Source organism: Brassica napus, unplaced genomic scaffold, assembly GCF_020379485.1.
Source record: "Brassica napus cultivar Da-Ae unplaced genomic scaffold, Da-Ae ScsIHWf_3034;HRSCAF=3824, whole genome shotgun sequence".
Taxonomy (NCBI): Eukaryota; Viridiplantae; Streptophyta; class Magnoliopsida; order Brassicales; family Brassicaceae; genus Brassica; species Brassica napus.
Window position 1 is genome coordinate 1 of NW_026016279.1, and position 19,471 is coordinate 19,471.

Consider the following 19,471-nt stretch of genomic DNA (forward strand, 5'->3'; position numbering starts at 1 on the left):
GACTTACGATTGCGGGTCTTCAAAATCTCGCAGGTTAACCTGTAGCTCATCCCGCTTTCGATCCGTCCGTTTTGAACCCGTCCCGCGAAGTCCGCAATTTTGCGGGCCTTACCAAATGGAAGCCCAATCCCGCCCCAAAGCAAGCTTTTACGGGCCATGTCCGCGATCCAGCTCCTTGTTCCTTGATTGCCATCCCTCCTTACCAATTAATAGGCCGTAAAATGAGCCCAGAAAATTAAAGTAATAGACCCAAACGGAGGTCGACGAAACTGACAAGCTAGTACAAAGCATTAGACATTTGAGATTTTGGTCTTTTTTGGATTTGATGAGTTTTTTTTTAAGAAACCCAACTAATTTTTTTTTTCTTTTTTGGATTTTCATTGGTGAGTTCTCCAAATAAAATATTTCCTAATTTTTAGAAGAAGAAAATCTTGAATTAGTTAAAATGTTTTTTTTTTCAAAAACAAAAAATACATAGAATCTACAATCTTTGAAGACCTAAATCTATAAGTAGTAAATGAGAAATTTGATCCATTTAATTAGGAGATATAGCATTAGCTTTTTTTTTAAATCTAAATTTATAATTTATAATACATTGGCGATTTAGGATAAATAGATGGAAAAGTTATCAACAACTATTATAAGCTTGGAGTGAGGAGAAGAAGATCACAGATGAGCACCACCATGAAAATCATGTCTTTTGCTATGCTACTTATTGTCACGTTTTCTATTTGTTAGTCTCTCTCTCGGCCATGAAACTTTCTAGCAAATTTAATGTTGTTTGATTTCTACGTGCATGTGGTTCTTATAGGTGAACGTCCGTGTTTTGTGTGCATGTTATAATAGATGTTGAAGGATCCGACAATTCGTTGTGCTGCAACACACATGCGAACTTTGGAGCGTGCAAAACACAGCAAGAAAGAAAGAGATGCAACACTTGGTGTCTTAAAGGATGTAAGAACAAGAAAGGCGGTTTTTGTAAACGTCTTCCTCGTGGAGGAGCACGATGTCATTGTTACTGCTAAAAACATATGATTATGCTTTTGCGTTTGCATAGATTGCGATACATTAATTAGTTTTAAATCTTAAATTGGATATAAATATGATCTATGTACATTTTTCTTTTGCTAAATTGTAAATATCATATTGATGAACCGTAGATTTTACAAAATGCATAATCTAAGGCTTACACCACCTTGGCAGAAAAACAGAGAAAAAAACAAGTTGATGTAAAGACAGTGAACACACTAAAATAGGCTAATGCAACCAAATACATTAGAGGTTTGAAGAGCTTTTGTGTCTTCTTGCCGTGATGGCATTAAGTTTTACTATTCTAACGTTAGCCCATGCATGTATATAGATATATCATAATAATTGGAACTGATATAATATGATTACAAAACGTAAGCTATTAATATGTAGCTTTTAAATTGATGTGTTATAAGTCTATAAACGAATGTTTCTTTTAACATAACCGAGGGATTGATAGAGACTGAGAATTCTGTGAAAGTTTTGGTGAGTTTCAATGTCAGGTACGAGAGATTTACTCTTGTTCATCCGGGTAGTTTATGAAATTTTGGAGGCTTTAAACAATTTAGTAAAAAACTTTAGCAAAAATATATATTTTAAAAATAATTTAAGAATCTATGTGTATATATATATTAACTCTCAAAGTTTAATATTCCACTTACCTATGCAAGGACTTGTTCATGCTGTGGGAAGAAGTGAGCCTTAGAGACTAAGACTTTATGGATTCCACGACGTGATCAAATATAATTTTCAAAAATACATGAAGAATATACTTTTATGCTTTGTCAACTCTTGTTCATCTAAATACCACCGATCAACTTCTCTTTCTCTCCCTCTCGGTTTCACGTTAGCAAAAGATGGCAGAGAAACAGTTTGCCGAAGAAGCAGATGTCAAGATCAGAGCTGCTGCTGCGGCTTCAGATCTTGAACATATGGCTGCTGAGTCATCCGTGGTTCCAGACTTCGAGAGAGGGAGGTTCTACGACGTGTATTCGGCTAGGAGGAACGAGCGGTTGAAAAGGAAGAAAGGAGGAGAAGAAGAAGATGATGCTGTAGTCAAAGGAACTCTGTACAATCTCGGAGTGGATCCCATGCCGACCAAGAGAAGAGGAACCTTTAAGAAGAAGAAGGCGATGGTTGAGACAACAACAACGCCGAGGTATTCTCTGAGGAGCACAGTTACCAAAGATAACAAGAAGCCTCTGAGTGTCGCTGTAAGTACTATGAAAGCTGTCAGCAGCACCAGGAGGGTTATGAGTATCTGATCCAACTGCTTCTACTCTTTGATTTTGCTTTGCTTTGCTTTTGTGATTCTGTTAGGAAATCGAAGTTTGGGGTTTTGATTTCCTTCTATCTAATATTTGCAGTATTGTTCTGCTGTCGGGATGTCGACATAAATAAACCCATGAAACTTTGTTTGTTTTGTTTATTATCTATTACCCATACATTCTGATACGCTTTATCTATCAAATGCGTATCTTTTTGCTTCAGTAAAAATAATACTGTTGTTGTGTGTTTCAAGATCATATAGGCTTTACATAGACACTGCCTCTTTTGATTATCATCTTGAAGAAGTGACACAAACATGTTATTGTTTTGTTTTCTCAGTTACTAATACATTCTTATCTATTAAATGCCTATCTTATTGCTTCATTGACACAAACATGTTTTGCTTTGTTATTCTTATTCAACAAAGAATTTGAGTAACATGTTTTTAGAAAATGGGTATCTATGAGCAAGTAATGAGACATGATGTTTAGAAACCCAATCATTGTTAGATGATTATGTGTTTGCAACAGAATCCTAGAGACTTACTGAAACCGAGTAGTGAATTATTTATGTTACTGTCGACAACTTGACCAGACTGAGTTTGTGTAGTGAGTCTCTGATAGCGAACTGAATCCAGTAACAATCAGTTTTGTTTCATTTTCTCAATTTTGTAAATTGACAAGATCCAAAAACCAATAGCCGCATGACTCTTATCATCGTTTCCGTTCAAAAAAATATTGGTAAGTGTCAATATTTTTGTTTGTTTTTTGTAAGAACAGCTAAGTAATCCTGGTACAACAAAACAAACAAAACACTGAAAAGAACAAACATCACAAAGACTTAATCATCCTCTTTCACTTCAAGGTTCTTCAACTTTGATTCCAACTCATCATCCTCTTCATCTTCTTCATCAGGATCATTCTCATCCAAATCTCCAAGTAACTCCGGCTTTTTCTTAAATATCTCTCTAACTTCTTCAACACCTTCCTCTGATATGATATTCCCATCTATGTTCAATAGCATGAAACCTTCTTTCTTCATAACAACATCAGCCAATGCCACTGCTCCATCTCTTCTTATGTAATTATTGCTCAGATCAATATACTGCTATTTCGAATGATCCTCTTCCAAACTCTTTGCTATCTTAACACACCCCTCATCTTTCAGCTCATTCTCAGACAAATTCAACTTGTTCAAATCTCGTTTCGCTGCTACACACGCTGCAATAGCTGAATCTGCTTCAACTGTTATATCATTCCCCGCCATCTCAAGAACTTCAACGGGCGAAGCAGACTCCTTGAGAGCGTCTGCTACGGCTATAGTTATGAAAATGAAGGACCTTCAGCTTCTCCGTTGAAGGAATCAGCTCTGAAACCGCTTGTGCAGCTTCTTTAGAGATACCATCGTTCATCAGATAAAGCTCTTCCAAAGAGCTCAGAGATTTCAGGAGCGCCTACCAAACGCTCTAACACCCTTCTCTCCCAACGCTTTGTCTGATAAGTTGAGAGACGAGAGGTTACTACCTTGCAGAGCGTTCGAGAATAGATCCATGACATCAAGAGCTTCAACCTCAGGTCTCCCAGCTACAAAATCCGACAAGTCAACAACCTTGAGCGACACGAGCCGCTTTGCTATATCATATCTTAGTGTAACCATTAGCAGGTTCTTTCAACGGTTTAAGAAGCTCCTCAGCTTCTTCAGCCTCAATAAAAGCCTTTTGTCCTTTAGAGATATCGAAAGACTCTTCTTGAGAAAGAGTCTATCTTTTAGCAGCAACATGGCCTTTGTTGAGAACCAACCCCTCAGATTCTTCCGCCTCCCTTTGTCCTTTACAGATATCGAAAGACTCTTCTTCAAAAAGAGTTTCTCTTGTAGCAGCGACATGGCCTTTCTTGAGAAGCTCCAAGATGAGTTTACTGCATTGTTTGGCGTAAAGCTGAACAGCGGAAGCACCGTCTTCGATCCTCTTAGCATTCTCCACGGCCTGGTCCGTGGTTAAAGTGCCGTACTTGTCGGTGAAAACGGACTTGGAAGAGAGGTCGTTGGTGATCCGCTCGATGAGAACTTGCCTTGTAGGTAAACTCGGCGGCCAGAGCTTAGTCTAGAAAGTGTGAGGTCGGGAATCAGACATAATCACAATTGCTTACTATCACTGCAAAAAACATACAAAAGCTGTCACTGGAGACTGAATGTAATAAATAATAAATCACAAGTAACAAGTTCCAAATGAGACAAAGGTCAGAGTCAGAGATAGCATCTAATCGTGGATTCCAACATCGGATCCGACAAAGTCAGTCTCTGTATATAAGTTGAGCATAAACCAAAAAAAAAAGCGTACCTAGCGGATGAGTAATGGCTGAATCTCGAAAGTTCTGAGACTCCCTCGGCTGCAGAATGATTTCACCGGAGCTCCTTAGATTAAACCACCCTCTCGAAGTTGAATCTGAGAGTCTGTGGAACTAGGCCTGGGAACATGAGTTTTTACCAGCAGGCCCCGCCCGTTTGATCCGCTGCGGGTCGAACAATTTGGAAAATTCGATTTGCGGATGCGGGTTAATAGATTTTGAGACGCGGATACTCGCCAATCCGCAACTTTTTTTTTAAGATATTTTTTTGTAAAAATATATATATTTTTAAAGAAAATACGGAACTTTTTTAAAAAAATAATCAAAATATTATAAAATATTTAAAATTTTAATTATAAATATATTGTTTATAGGATAATTTGCTCAAAAACAAAGGAAAATATTGAAACTAATTAAGTGCCAAAAACAGTGAAAGTAGTAGCAGATAGCTTAGTGACATGGTGCGATGAAATTGCCGAGAGTACCCCTTTAGTATAGCAATGTTTCTGTTCCAGAGAGTGTAGGACAAGTACAATTATTATTTTCAGATATCTTGCCAAGTACAATAAGATTTAGATAAGATTTGGATTAGATTTCGAAATTTTCCTCGTTCAAAGAGAATGGACTGTACTCTACTGCAGTGAAACGTTCTCCACTCACTATCTGACGCATTCCGCGCTCCAGCAAAAGGAATCCAACTAAAAAATTGCATTGGTAACATACGAAGCTTGTGTAATGAAAAACTTATATTGTTAAACTTCATCTTCTTCCTCTGTTTTTTTCTTACATTTTCCTAATGAATTGAACAAAATCAAAGAAGATCACGAATTCTGAACAATTCATGAGTTCATAACTTCCTCTAATTTCTTCTTCAAGAGTTCCCAAGTTGCAAACAACCGAAGAAGATCATGAGTTTCTCTGCTTCTTTTTCCATTTTCTTCCTCTACATAATCACTTGAGCGCATCCAATCATTCATCATCACAGTCCTGAACAAGATTATGAGTTCTCTCTACCGGAGTTTATCATCTATCGTTCAAAGATTCCTCGGGTCACTTTTCCAACGGTACAGTCTCAGAATTAGCTGGCTGTCTGGTCGTGTATATAGTTTTTATTTGTTTAGCCAGCTAATCAAAATATGGACGTGGTCTACTTCACCAGCCTCCACGACATTCGTTTCAACGTTCGAAGACCGTTGAGATTTCACAACAAGTTAAATACTTCTAATACGATAAAAGAAAGAGCTATGCTATGATAGTATGATACTTAGACGGCTACTACAATATATCATGGATGTACATATTAAATATTAGCTTGTACATAAAAGAGTTTAGTCGGTTATAAATGATTCAAATATTATTCTTGAAAATGATGGTTATTTACATTTTAGCGTAGCCATACACATTTAAAAGTCCAAAATGGACAAATATTGATTTGCTTGTCAGCGATGTGAACTAACACAAAGATCATAATCATAGTTACTTGTCTTATATTTTTTTAGTGACACGGAGTGAATTAATCTTGTAAAATAGGTTTAGAAATGAGCTTGAGAAGTTCCAACTGATTTGTATTGATGATAGTAACAATAAGTTAAAACCTTCTAATACGATATATCAAAGAAATGCTATGATAATATGATATTAGACGGCTACAATATAGCATGGATGTATATATTAAATCTTAGCTTGTTTATAGAAGAGTTTAGCCGGTTGTATATGATTCAAATATATTATTTTGGAAAATGATGGTTATTTGCATTTGGGCTTAGTCATACATATTTAATGGAACAAAAGGTTACAGCCTATCATTTTTATTAGTTGAAGTTGTAGACAGCTACAATATATGAAGGACATATATATTAAATCTTAGACTGTGTAAAACATATTTAGCCGGTTACAAAGGATTCAAATATATCATTCCTAGAAATGATGGCAATTTGAATTATAACTTAGCCGTACATATAAAATGATGGACAGTATTTTATTTGCCAACACGGATAACAACTTGAGAATAAAAACTCAAGGATATTTGACAGTCTACATATGAACAACTTACATCACAAGAGTCTAATAGTAAAATAGACATGGTAACTGACACATGGGATTACTATTAAGAGTAAAAAGTTATGTTTAGTAGTAGCAGTTTACATTAAAACTTGGACAGATAAGTTTAACTATATCCACAATAGTAGCAGTTTAGTATTGTCGGATTGCATAGGGTATCACTACGCCATTACCCTCAAACGTCATTCCATGTAAAACAAGCAAACAAAATTGAAGCACTAAATGTCAAGAAACTCTTAATATGTCGATTTAAATGCCAGTTTATATATATCTTAAACATATCAAAAGGGTAAATCTACAATGAATTTTCAACAGAAAATGAACGAAGACTAAAACGGTGAAGATTGATGGTATCTACTTCTTTAGTATCGAGTGCGTTTAGAATTTGTCTAATCGCAGAGGGGTTGTGATATGGCGTTACCCTAACTCCAACTGATTCTTCACCGAAGACGAAAAATCGCTCCGGAATAAGAAGTGTGGTGGCGTTGGGTGTTCATCGTCTTCCAATTGGTGACTGAAAATGAAAAATCTAGGGTTTGTCACACGATTGATATGTTACTGAGATGGAGAGATGGGATCACGAGAGGGGGATAGAGAGTTGGGACGTTGAAATATCTTCTGGATTGGTAAGGATATTATTGGAGAAAGATAAAGATTTAGCATATCTAAGGGAATGTGAATTTAGTACTGACAAAATCTAGTGATAAATCATGTCGTATCTTTTTGCAAGATTTTGTGATCCCACGCCGTATACGATTGTATAGGGGTATCAGTGTCTACTAAAATAATAACAGTGACAGAAACGAGTCATTTTGGTAGTGTGTTAAATAGCCGATAAATCCTTGGTAGACGTCCTAATTTCCCTTCATTATTGATATGTATATTAATCATCTGGTTTCATTTTAATTGTTGTTTTAAATTTGGACATTCAAATTAATAAAACATTTAATTCTGTATATTTATTAAATAAAAATATCATTACCATACACCAATGAATCACATTTCAACCAATAAAAAATAGAATAAAATATAAAACTAATAAATTTTGAATTAAAACTATAAAAAAATATTTTTTTTAAATCGAAAATTTTACTATACAAAAATAACTAAACTGAAACGGAGAGAATGTTTCTTAAATAATCTATATATGCACGATTTTGCTTTCATACTATCGTTTACCATACGGTTTGTATAGATACTTTATTATAAAGAACAATTTTTACTTTTCTATTATATTTATGTATCCTATATATTATAAAAAAAAATTATCTTATTTACGTACAATATTTTTCTTGCAATCTATTATAATGGAATAGTTTTTAATATATTGATCATATGAACATTGTAATATATTTAAAATTAATTTAAATGAGTCTAGATTATAACATCGTAATATATTTATTTATTTATTTTATAGATATGTTTGGATATTCATTCGATTTTTGGTATGGATCGGTTCCAATCGAGTTTGGACCCTAATTTTGGATTAGTTATGGATCAATTTTTCGGTTATGTATATTATTATTTGTTTTCCTACACCATGTGTAGTAAAGAATTTTTTAATCTAACATATTTTCAAAACAAATTTTATTAAATATTATAGATTTTATTATTTCTTAGTAATATTTAATATATATTTGATATATATTAAATAAATTTATATAAACTAATAAAATGATATAAAATTGTATAATTATCAAAAATTAGCCTAAACAATATTTATAAAATTTATAGGTATATAAAAAACTAATGATCTTACTATTAGATATTTAATTTTTAAAAAATTATAGAAAGTTTTGAAAGCTTAAATAATACAAATTGTATAATTATACAAAAATAATAATATTTCAAAATTTGAAATGTTATATATGAATATATTTATTTTATAGATGATGTATGAACTGTTACCATATTAAAAAAAAAGTTTACCAAAAACAAATATCAATATTAAATGTAATATATGATTGATTACCATATTCTAATAAGTTTGGCAAAAATATAAATCAACAATAAATGAAATTATCCATGTCATCTTTTTCCGGAAGTCATATTATCAATTTCAGTAGACATGTAATATTTGTTTTGTGAAACTGATTGTATAGAGGACACGTGGCAAAATCACTTCGCAAATATAATCCAGGGGATTCTCAAACCTTATATTTGACTATCAAAAACTAAAACACATAATCTTATAAATAACAATTATTATTTTAAATGGAATTAGAAATAAATAAATCTGGTGTCACCACATATCAAAATCCAATCTATATTCATAAGACAAAAAAAATTATAAAATTTTGCTTTTGATTTATTTTGATAATTACAAACAATGCCTCTCTTATATTAATGACTAACCAATTCAAAGATAACTGAAATGCTCCTATATCGGCTATTTATCTTAAAAGAGATCTTTCGTTACTATACAATTATTACCATTGAACTTTAACTGTATACCATTGCTAGCAAATGATTGAGTTTTACTGTATCCCATATATATTAATTGAGAAACATTTGAAAAGATGTAACCTCGATTATAATAATTAAAAAAAAAAATTATAGTTATGTGTCAATCATTTAGTTAGTTAATTAGTCATACGTATCAGTCTTATATTGAAATTAAAAAACATGTTGTTCCAATTCATTTTTATATCTCATTAGAAACATTAAATACCAACAATAAAATATCATATCATATTAACTAAAAAAAGGTGGGATTTATTATATATTATTTTCTTAAATAAAACCTACGGAATTACCTAAATTGATTATAATATATATAGTAATTAATGATTTTAAATAATGAAGATTTGCTAATAATCTGTATACTTTCTATCATTTTTGTTTAATTTTTTACTATTAAAATAAATTACACAATTACATTAATCATATATTAAAAATTTAGATTTTTTGTATATGTTGTATTTTGAATTTTTCAAAACGAGTATAAATTACTAAAACTGTTAAAAGTCTCACATAAACTTTTGTGATCAATGTTTAGTTTTTCTATAATAAGATACAATGATGATAAAATCATATAAATAAATAATTTTATTTTAATAGGTGTTTATGTTAATATATATACTTCATATCGTTTAAATTTAATTATATATCATATACGATATATAAGATTGTTTGTTTTGATTTATGTATTCTAAAATGATTGCGAATAAACAAGAGGAGTCATTTGATTTATATGTGCAAACCAATTTATTACATAATAGTAACTGATTTCTTAGTTATTTAATATATAATTATTATTTTATTATTTCATAATATGCAGAAAAATATAAAATAAGTATTTATTCTGCACAATGCGCATATCTTAACCTAAGTATGTATCTCTTTAATAATTTTGAATCTTAAAATTTTTCTAAATCTCTTGCCAAAATAAAAGAAAGAAATGAGAATAAACTCAAAAATCAATATTTATATCGAGCAATAACCAAAATGACACAAAAAGGAGAAAAATATCAAAGATAGATAGGATTGGCACGTGAACGTAAACTTTTTATCACCATAATTAACTTTTAAATTGCTAAATCATGATGTAAAACCGAGCTAGTTTCATTGTAATCAAATAGTAGGCATGAGATCTTTCAGTCTAAACGATAGGTTCTTATGCGATAAATAGTTTTTTGACCTAAAATATTTTTAAAAATTGAATAAGTTCATTAGTAAACAAATTATGTAATTAACAAAAAAAAATTAAAAAAATTGTTTAAGAGCCAAATATATTAATTCGATCAATAATATAATTTTTTTCATACGATATTTCTTAAGTAATTTTCATATAAATTTATCATGTGTAAGGCACATGTCTTATCCTAGTAACTATGTTAAGATCCGCACATTGGACGGAGTGAAACTTCTGTATTATTATAAATATATAATTTAGTTTGATATACCAGTGGCGGAGGCACCTTTTGTTGAGGGTGGTCAAATGACCCACATAATTTTTGTAAGAAAAAAATTGTACTTGTATAATAAGCAAAAATACTGAGAAAATACTATGGGTTTAACTTAATGACTCATGTAATAATGTTTATAACGAAATTGACCCTAGTGAAAGTTTTAGCTGGCTCCACTATTGGATATCCCTTTATCATTAAAAGCGAATCAATTTGAAAGAATAACCTTTGTTTTGAAATATATTCACCATTGCCATTATACTGACATGTCATTACATGTCATTATGAGAGACTTCCTTAGACTCTTTTTAAATTTACCCTCTCACAACTAGAATAATTACAAGGAGATGTCACACGGGTATAACTCATTCGAGTAATAATGTGATTACATATATTTCATTTCATAAGCGTATGGTCAATTGATATTTCTCATGGTCTCTTCCACACATAGTCCTAATATTTTACGAAGTATGACCCATGTTTTTTTTTTGTTGATGAAAATCATATTTAAGCATATTTCATGTCACTGAAGAATCAGTATTAAAAATTTGTCAATCTGGATGTATAACATGCTAATCTATAATACATTCGTTGTAGGTTAATCTCATATAAATCCATGGCTGTATTTTAACAACTACTACATATTCCAACATCATAAGCAAACAAAACACATAACAAATAAGACCTGAATTTTATGTCTTCTTTAATTAATGGAGATCTCTAGATGAAGATATCGAAGACATGCTAACCTTTACTACATTCGTTGTGCCATAGTCTCATATAAATCCATGGCTGTATTAAGCAAGAAAGATCACATGTCCAGATTCCAACATCATAAACAAACAGATGCCATAACAAATAAATATAAAATTATTAGGCACCGTAACAATAAAACAATTTTCTGTCTTCTTTAGCTAATGGGGGGATCTTTAGATGTTCATGTACGCTTACAAATTTAAATTTCATACTGTAGTTTAGAAATATATTTGTGTATAGTTTTAGGCTATACTTGAAAGTATAATGTACAAGTATATAACTATTATAAGGTCTGTATTCATCGTGTATAAACATTTCTTTATCCCGCACAATGCCTATATGTATAAACATTGTTATATAAAATCCCATTTCTATATATCCTTATTTAACATATTAAACAAATAATGAAATTATTGGCTGATAATTCATGTTCACCAAGTGGAAAACATGATTTTGCAATTTTTGCGGGGAAAGCATGATTTTCGGTTTTGGCGGAAAACACGATTTTAAGGTTTTTTGTAGTAAAACAAGATTTGTGGCTTTGGCGGAAAAACAAGATTTTCGGTTTCAACAGAAATGAGATTTAGCCGTGAAAATTTGATTTTGTGGTTTTGGCTATGATTAATTTGGCTTATTAAAAACCAACATATAATATTTATACATATATAAGAAGAGGAGTTGGGTGTTAACAAAAATATATGTATGAGAATTTAGTTAGATTTAGTTTATTAAAATTTAGTTATATATGAGAAAATAAATAAAATTTGTGTAGTAAAACTGTTTTAGAAATTTGATTTGGTTGTTTTTGTTTTTATATTTGATTTGAGTTAATGCATATGTTAATTTTTATTGGTTTGGCTATGAATAACTCATTTTTCACTACAATCCAAACCATTTTAATTCAATCCACTAAGTCCATTAGCACATTTTATCCATTTATCCATTTGTATCCATTTTTTTATCCTTGGTTTAGATCCCACGGGGTTAACACGTCCTTGTTTGGGTTGTTAAATGTTCCACGGGAACCTAGCATTGCGATTTGCTGTAATAGGTTGATTGTTTTTTTTATATATTATCCATTTGGATTGAACCATTATTTTTTATCCATTTTGACATTCCTACGCAGAATACTATAAGAAATTATACTTTAATAGTATAGACTAGATTTGATATCCACATCTGTGCGGGTGTTCTCTTACTTTTATAAGTAAATTTTGTTTTTATGATTAATGTTATATATTTTATCATTTATAATATAAAATAATTTATATGATTATATTTCTAAAAATAAGTATATTGTGCGAATGTGATAATTTAATTTATCGCATTTTCTTGTAATATATTGATTTTATTAGTTTTGAAATAGAGTTCCAGATTATATAATAAATTGTAAAATAGCATTTTCGAATATTATTTTGTATCAATAATTTATATTAATAAATTTGGTACTTACATGTATATTTAAAATTATTGGCAATACATAATTAATTATGTAAGAAATATTTTTGTTTATTTCCTATTATATTTGAAATAATATGTTTTATCATTAATTAGTTAGACACGGTAATGTATGCTGCATGCTTGTTTTAAATAATGGAAAAATAATTAATGATAAGATCTAGGAATAATTAATATCTTAGTGGCATTAATCAGTAATTTTTAACTTAGTAGATGGGTTATTTTCAAAGGTACTTTAGTTTTAATAATATAAACTAGAGTTTGATCCGAGCATCTGCTCGGGTACAATTTTCAATTTTATATGATCTAAATTTTATTGATATGAAAATAAATATATATTGTACAAATAAATTTTTCAATTTATGGGTCAAAATTAATTTATATGACAAATTAAATATATTGTTTAAAAACTCAAATTTATGATTTTAGTGAGAAAACTTAGTTTTATAGTTTTAACAGAAAAACACAATGCGATTTTGGCAAGAAAACATGATTTTGTGATTTTGCTCGGACTTGATTTTATAGTTTTGATTTATATGAAAAATTATACGTTTTTCTTTTAATATAGTGATTCAAAAATTCTATGCTGTCTATGGAGCATGTTGCTTGAAATTGTGTATGAGGCTTACACACAAAACGAAGAGGGATGATATTTGTCTGATCTGATTTGCTAAGATCGAACGATTTAGGGGTTTAAGTTACATTATTGTCTTAAACTGATTTTAGCTAATATTTATGTGATCTGTAACATTAAAACGCAAAAAGTTTTGTATTGATAGGAGAAATACCAATCTGCAATGCGTTTGAGTCATCAAACATTATAATAAATCCTCCAAGAAGCTGACGTGTACAGAGAATTGCAAGATACTGTTCTATTTTAAAAGATTGTAAATTTGATATTCCTTTTATTTGTCATTTGCAATTGTGTATGCTTAAATACAATGTGAAGGTTCAATGAAGAGGAGAAACCTTTTACCATTTGCGAATCAAGAGAAGAAAAACTTGAACGGAAAACTATTAATGGATTGCAAGATAAGCGGGACAAATGCCGTCTAGCGACACAAAGAAGCATCAATGAATTATCAGATGTCTTAAGGTAATTGACTTTGTTGATTGTCTTTTTGTAAAGATTTTTTCCTTTTACATGTTCCTGCGGATATAGATTATAAATTTCCTCACGGCTGCCTTTATATGTAGTCTGAAAAATGATGTCTACGCCATTGATTCAGGCAGGTGATGGTATTACTTTGGTTAATTTTTATTTTAAGTGAAAACTAATGTGAAGATTCTTAATGAACAAGAGATTACTTCACATATTTGGTGGTGTAAAGTATGCAAGGAAAATGTTATTTCTGTGTCACCAAAGTAGACTATAATGCTTTGTCAGTTATACAACTTACAGGTTTTTGCTTTTTAGAAATATGCTTTAAAATTACTAATGGTTTCGTTTTTAGGTTTAAACTTCATTTGATGGTGAATGATGATACAAGAGAATCAAAAATTCATGCTTCTTGACTTGGTGGCTAAGGGTTTTATTACTGAAACTGCTACAAAACTTTTGAATGGATCGTTTGATGAGATATATTTGATAACCTACCTTTTATTATTGGTAGTATAATTGGTTCATAAATTTGGTTTGGTTATTTTTTTGTTTATATATTTAATTTGAGTTTATGCTTGTCAAAAGTTTTATTGGTTGGTTATGGTAACTCATTATCTATTACAGTCCAAACCATTTAATCCAACCGACTAAGTTTATTAATTCATTTTATCTATTAATTTATTTGTACCAATTTTTCTACTACTAAGATTCATGGTTTGAATTTATCCATTATTTTATTATCCATTTTAACTTCCCTAAGTGAGCACCTTCCTGTTTCAAGTAACAAGAAAGCAGCTCATATGTTTCATCTTTTAACATATTTTGTTTTCTTTAAGAATCCAATTTTGGTGAAAAATACGATTTTATGGTTTTGGCTTTACAATTTTGGCGATAAACATGATTTTACAGTTTTGTAATATATTGTAAAGAACTAAAGCCCTTTTTTGTCAGCAAAGTGAAATCATTTAATAAAGTTCATAAATCAAGTATTTTGGGATATTTTAATATCTACATTTTATAATTTCTAAGAGATGATCCAGTTGAAAAATCACATATGAAATAGGTTTGTGATTTGTTTTAATAAGATAGATTTAGAGATTTTTCTAATTTTTAACTTCCCTACTGAAATACCCATTAAGTATCTAAATAATTAACTTTTTGTAATTTATTTTTAGTGTTATCAATTAAAAGAGTCTGAAATTTTTATCTTTTACGGGAGGATACCTTAATAAGTTATAATAAACTAGGTGATGTTCTGCACCTTGTGCAGACTAATATATATGTATATATACACCTAGCAATTCATAATTTTAATGTTTATTTTTATTAAAATTATTAAACTAGATACAATTTTAAATTAATTATTATAAATAGAAACTTCAATATTCATATTGGTAATCAGTGTGTTAAATTATGTTCTTTGTTTCACAGTTTTGTATGGACTGTGAATTTTGGATCAAAAAAATTTTCTATAGTAATAATCAAATTAGGAAAATTAGATTTGAAATTAAACTTGTATTTGAATTGAAAAGAAATCAAGTTTCCTTGAAAGGATTATAAACAATTATAACTCGTAAAATGTCAACAAAATAACAATAGCCTAGGAATGTTCAATCCGGTAAACCGAACCATTTAAAATTGATCCGAACCAAAATTTAGATTTGGTAGTATTGAAGAAACTGAATATATGTTATTTTAAGAAACATCAATATATAGATTTGGTTCAGTATATTAATTGATCCAACCAAATAAACTGATTAATTAATATATACTAATATACTTATATATATATATTAATTTGTATTTGGATCAATATCTTCAATATGAATCAGAGAAACTGGCTATAAGCCATTAAAATTATAAATAAATATAAGATACACGTAATTATGATATAATCAGTAGATATTGTTAATTTAATTATTAATATCTACTTATTAATTAAATATTCTAAATATCATGATAAATATATATATTAAAAATATATATTTATAAAATAATAGTATATATAAATAGATTAATGTTTATTAATTATCTTATATATCATGATTAATATATATATTAACATAGAAATTTAAATAAAATTATAAATAAATATAAGATAAATGTAAGTATGATATTATCGGTAGATATTGTTATTATTAATTATTAATATCTACTTATTAATTAAAATTATAAATATCATGATAAATATATATTAAAATATATATTTAGAAAATAATAGTATATATAAATAGATTAATGTTTATTAATCGTCTTATATATCATGATTAATAAATATATTAACATAGAAATTTAAATAAAATTATAATTAAATATAAGATAAATGTAAGTATGATATTATCGGTAGATTGTTAATATTAATTATTAATATCTACTTATTAATTAAATATTCTAAATATCATGATAAATATATATTAAAAATATATATTTAGAAAATAATAGTATATATAAATAGATTAATCACTACAAGAAACATATTTTTTATGAGGGCAGTATTCGTTGTAAATTCGTCGTAATAGGAGCTTTACGACGAATTAACATCGATACGCGTTTCGTTGTTAAACGCTCGTCGTAACGGAGGTTTCGTCGTAAAGTCCTAGTTACGTTTACGAGGAAGTCAATTCCTCGTAAAGCGGAAGGAAACTATTCGTCGTAATGCCCTCGTAAATGGCGATGTAAATACCTTGTAATAGTTCGTTGTAAAAGCCACGTAAGGCTTCCACGTAAAGTCGATGTAAACTTTACGAGGACTTTACAACGACTCCATGTAAATTCCTCGTAAATGTTACGAGGACTTAACGTGGAATTTTACAACGAATTTAAATCTCCATATTTAAAATATTAATTAATTATAATAATTATATAAATTTTATAAAACAATAATTTTAAAATTTAAAATATTTGAAATAAAATTAAATATGAAACCAAATAATTTTTTTTAAAAAAACTATAAATCATTAATTAAATAGAATTTATATTTTTTATACAAAACAAAAGAAATTAAAAAGGAAACTAAAGGCCAACATCATCGTCATCGAAGTAGTTGGCTGAGGGGTTCGGGTCTGTAGACGTTCCTGCTTCGGGATCCGGCTGGCTCATCCCGAGAGTGCTCGTCTCTCCGCCAAAGCTCTCTGCAAAGTTGGATTTCCCACCGCCATCACATCCAGCAAACCCTCGAGAGAGTCCAAACGCTGCTGCTGGGTATCCATGCGAGCCTGCATCCGGTCGTTGTCCTGGTCCCGTCTCGAATAGTATGACGAAGTCGACCTTGCAACTTCGTTAACGGAACCTATTCCGACCGTCCTTCCCTTCTTTCTAGGAGCCACCTATATGTATATATATAAAAACGTATTTAGAGTTAATAATAAAAATAAAAAAAATTAAAATTATTAAATTTTACCTCCTCGAAGATCCGGTCGACCTCTTCGGTTGACAACTTGACGGGTAATCCATCTGCAGACTGTTGGGTAAGTTGCGTCTCTTGCTCTTCAACCCGAGACGCCACAGCGTTGAAGTGTTTCTCGGATGCAGGATCCACAAAAACCCCATCTGGTGAGGCGTGAGTCATCTTGAATAAGTCCGAGAAAGATGGCAAAACTCCCGTCTTCTCCAACTAATAAACAACAATAATAAATAAATTAAAATATAATTAATAAATACAAGTTTAAAATAATGAAAATTATAAATTTAAATAAAACTTACAGCTTCGAGACGAATTCCGGCATGGGGTTTTTGGCCGGTTCTATGAACCATGGGCAAATGGCCATCTTTATCCCTCGTTCTTCGGGAAGCGGAGCAGGAGTTGGCTTTGCGGATGGAGCTGGGTTCGTTCCAATAGGTGATGAGGCCATCCCATGCTTCCTTTGTGACCCCGCTCGGCTTCCACTCATAGCCGTAAATCTCCCACTTGTCCTTCCAATCGGAGACGGTATTGCAAAGACGAGTTTTCGCCTTTGCAATAAATTCGCTCTTCACCCTCTCGGTGATTCCTACGGACCAGTTCCACCTTTGCTGAAAAAAAAAACATTTAAAAGATTAGAAAAAAAAAATTATTTAATTAACAATATAAATATTAATAATATGTAAATATAATTACCGCAAAAAAATTTAAACCACGTCGTCTTGACGTGATCGGGAGTCATGGTCCAGTTGGGATAAGGGCCGTCATAATATCCCTTCATCGTCTCTGAAATGCTCCGGCTAACACGGTTGTTAGCCCCAAACCTGCAAATATAACAAATTTGTTAAAAAAATTGATCAAAGATTTTTTAAATTTTAAATAATAATTATGTACTTACCAATAAGTACCGGGGGTCTATCGGGGTCCAGAACGTGTAACCCTCTCGTCCGGGCTGGGCAAGCAAATCCTCGACGGTGTATTGCGAATGGTGCATGAGCTGGCACCCGCAAATCGGGATGAACTGAAGCCGGTGGGGCAGGCTGATCCGGGGCGACAGGTGGAGCTGGTGGGGGAGGCATCTGAGATGGAAGAGGAGGAGGGGTCGAAGAAACTCTCCGAGATGTGTGAGAGTCCGGAACTGTCCCGGAAGAAGACGATGGACCGCTAGAGGAAGATCCATCGCCAAACAAATCCGCATACGTAGGTGCAGGAGCTGCTAGTCTCGGTCTAGGAGCCATCTAGAAAATTAAAAAAATTAAATTAATATATATCCTAAACGAATTGTTTTAAAATAATTTTCTAAACTAATCATCTAAACTAATTCCGTTAACTAATCACCTAAACTAATTCCCTAAACTAATCACCTAAACTAACCACCTAAACTATAAAAAAAAAAAAAAAAGATAGAGAGAGAAAGTTACCTTAGAGGGGGGGAGAGGAGTTAGGGAGGAAGATACGAGCAGTGCTCGTATGAAAGACTTCTCCCATATATATAAAAACGGTTTCCTCGTAACTTCGTCGTAATGTTACGAGGAAGTTACCAGACCCGTGTTTTCGTTTACGACGAAGTTACCAGGCCCGTCACTACAAGAAAACACGGACAATACTGACGGAAAAACCGACCGAAAAAAATCTGTCAGGATTTTCCAACGGAATTCGACGAAACTTGTCGGAAATATATTTCGGTAAATTCGTCGGAACTGCGTCGGAAAATCCTGACAGAATACATTCGTCGGTATTTCGTCATACGATCCCGACAGAAAACCGACAAAAAAATGACAAAAATATGACCGTTGCAAAAAATTGACACATACGACGAATACCGACGGCATACCGACCATGAAAGAATTCGGTCATAATTCCGTCGGTTTTTCCGACGGAATACCGACGGATTGAACAGCCGTTATACTTCCCGACTGAAAACCGACGAATTTGCAACCGTTGCACTTCCCGACGGAAATACCGACGGATTATGTAGCCGTTAGTATCCGTTTAAATACCGACGGAACGCCGACGGTTTAGGACGTTAATTTAGCCGTTATGATTCCCGACGGAATACCGACGAAATATTTCCGTCGGAAAGATTCCAATTCATTATAAATACGACCTCTCCTTCATTCATTGAAATCACAACAAACAATAT

The 19,471-nt window shown here is 31.3% G+C and overlaps 2 protein-coding genes and 1 pseudogene across 2 annotated transcripts; 2 read left to right on the plus strand and 1 right to left on the minus strand.

The window, feature by feature from the left end:
* Positions 1–638: 638 nt before the first annotated feature.
* On the plus strand, positions 639–1,057 carry LOC111213190 (putative defensin-like protein 23). Its single transcript, XM_022714872.2, has 2 exons — positions 639–733; positions 847–1,057. The coding sequence occupies exons 1-2, from the start codon at positions 673–675 to the stop codon at positions 1,023–1,025; spliced, it is 240 nt and encodes a 79-aa protein (XP_022570593.1). The 5' UTR covers positions 639–672; the 3' UTR covers positions 1,026–1,057.
* Positions 1,058–1,554: 497 nt separating this feature from the next.
* Positions 1,555–2,555, plus strand: LOC125602919. Its single transcript, XM_048774256.1, has one exon. It carries the CDS (start codon positions 1,887–1,889, stop codon positions 2,292–2,294), a length of 408 nt encoding a protein of 135 aa, XP_048630213.1. The 5' UTR covers positions 1,555–1,886; the 3' UTR covers positions 2,295–2,555.
* A 439-nt stretch (positions 2,556–2,994) lies between these two features.
* On the minus strand, positions 2,995–18,566 carry LOC111213189 (annotated as a pseudogene).
* Positions 18,567–19,471: the final 905 nt, after the last annotated feature.

Excerpts from the sequence above, each read along its gene's own strand:
- LOC111213190 (XM_022714872.2), top strand. The coding sequence starts at position 673 with ATGAGCACCACCATGAAAATCATGTCTTTTGCTATGCTACTTATTGTC. Across the intron at positions 734-846 it reads TATTGTCACGTTTTCTATTT|ATGTTGAAGGATCCGACAAT; the intron begins GTTAGTCTCTCT and ends ATGTTATAATAG.
- LOC125602919 (XM_048774256.1), top strand. The coding sequence starts at position 1,887 with ATGGCAGAGAAACAGTTTGCCGAAGAAGCAGATGTCAAGATCAGAGCT.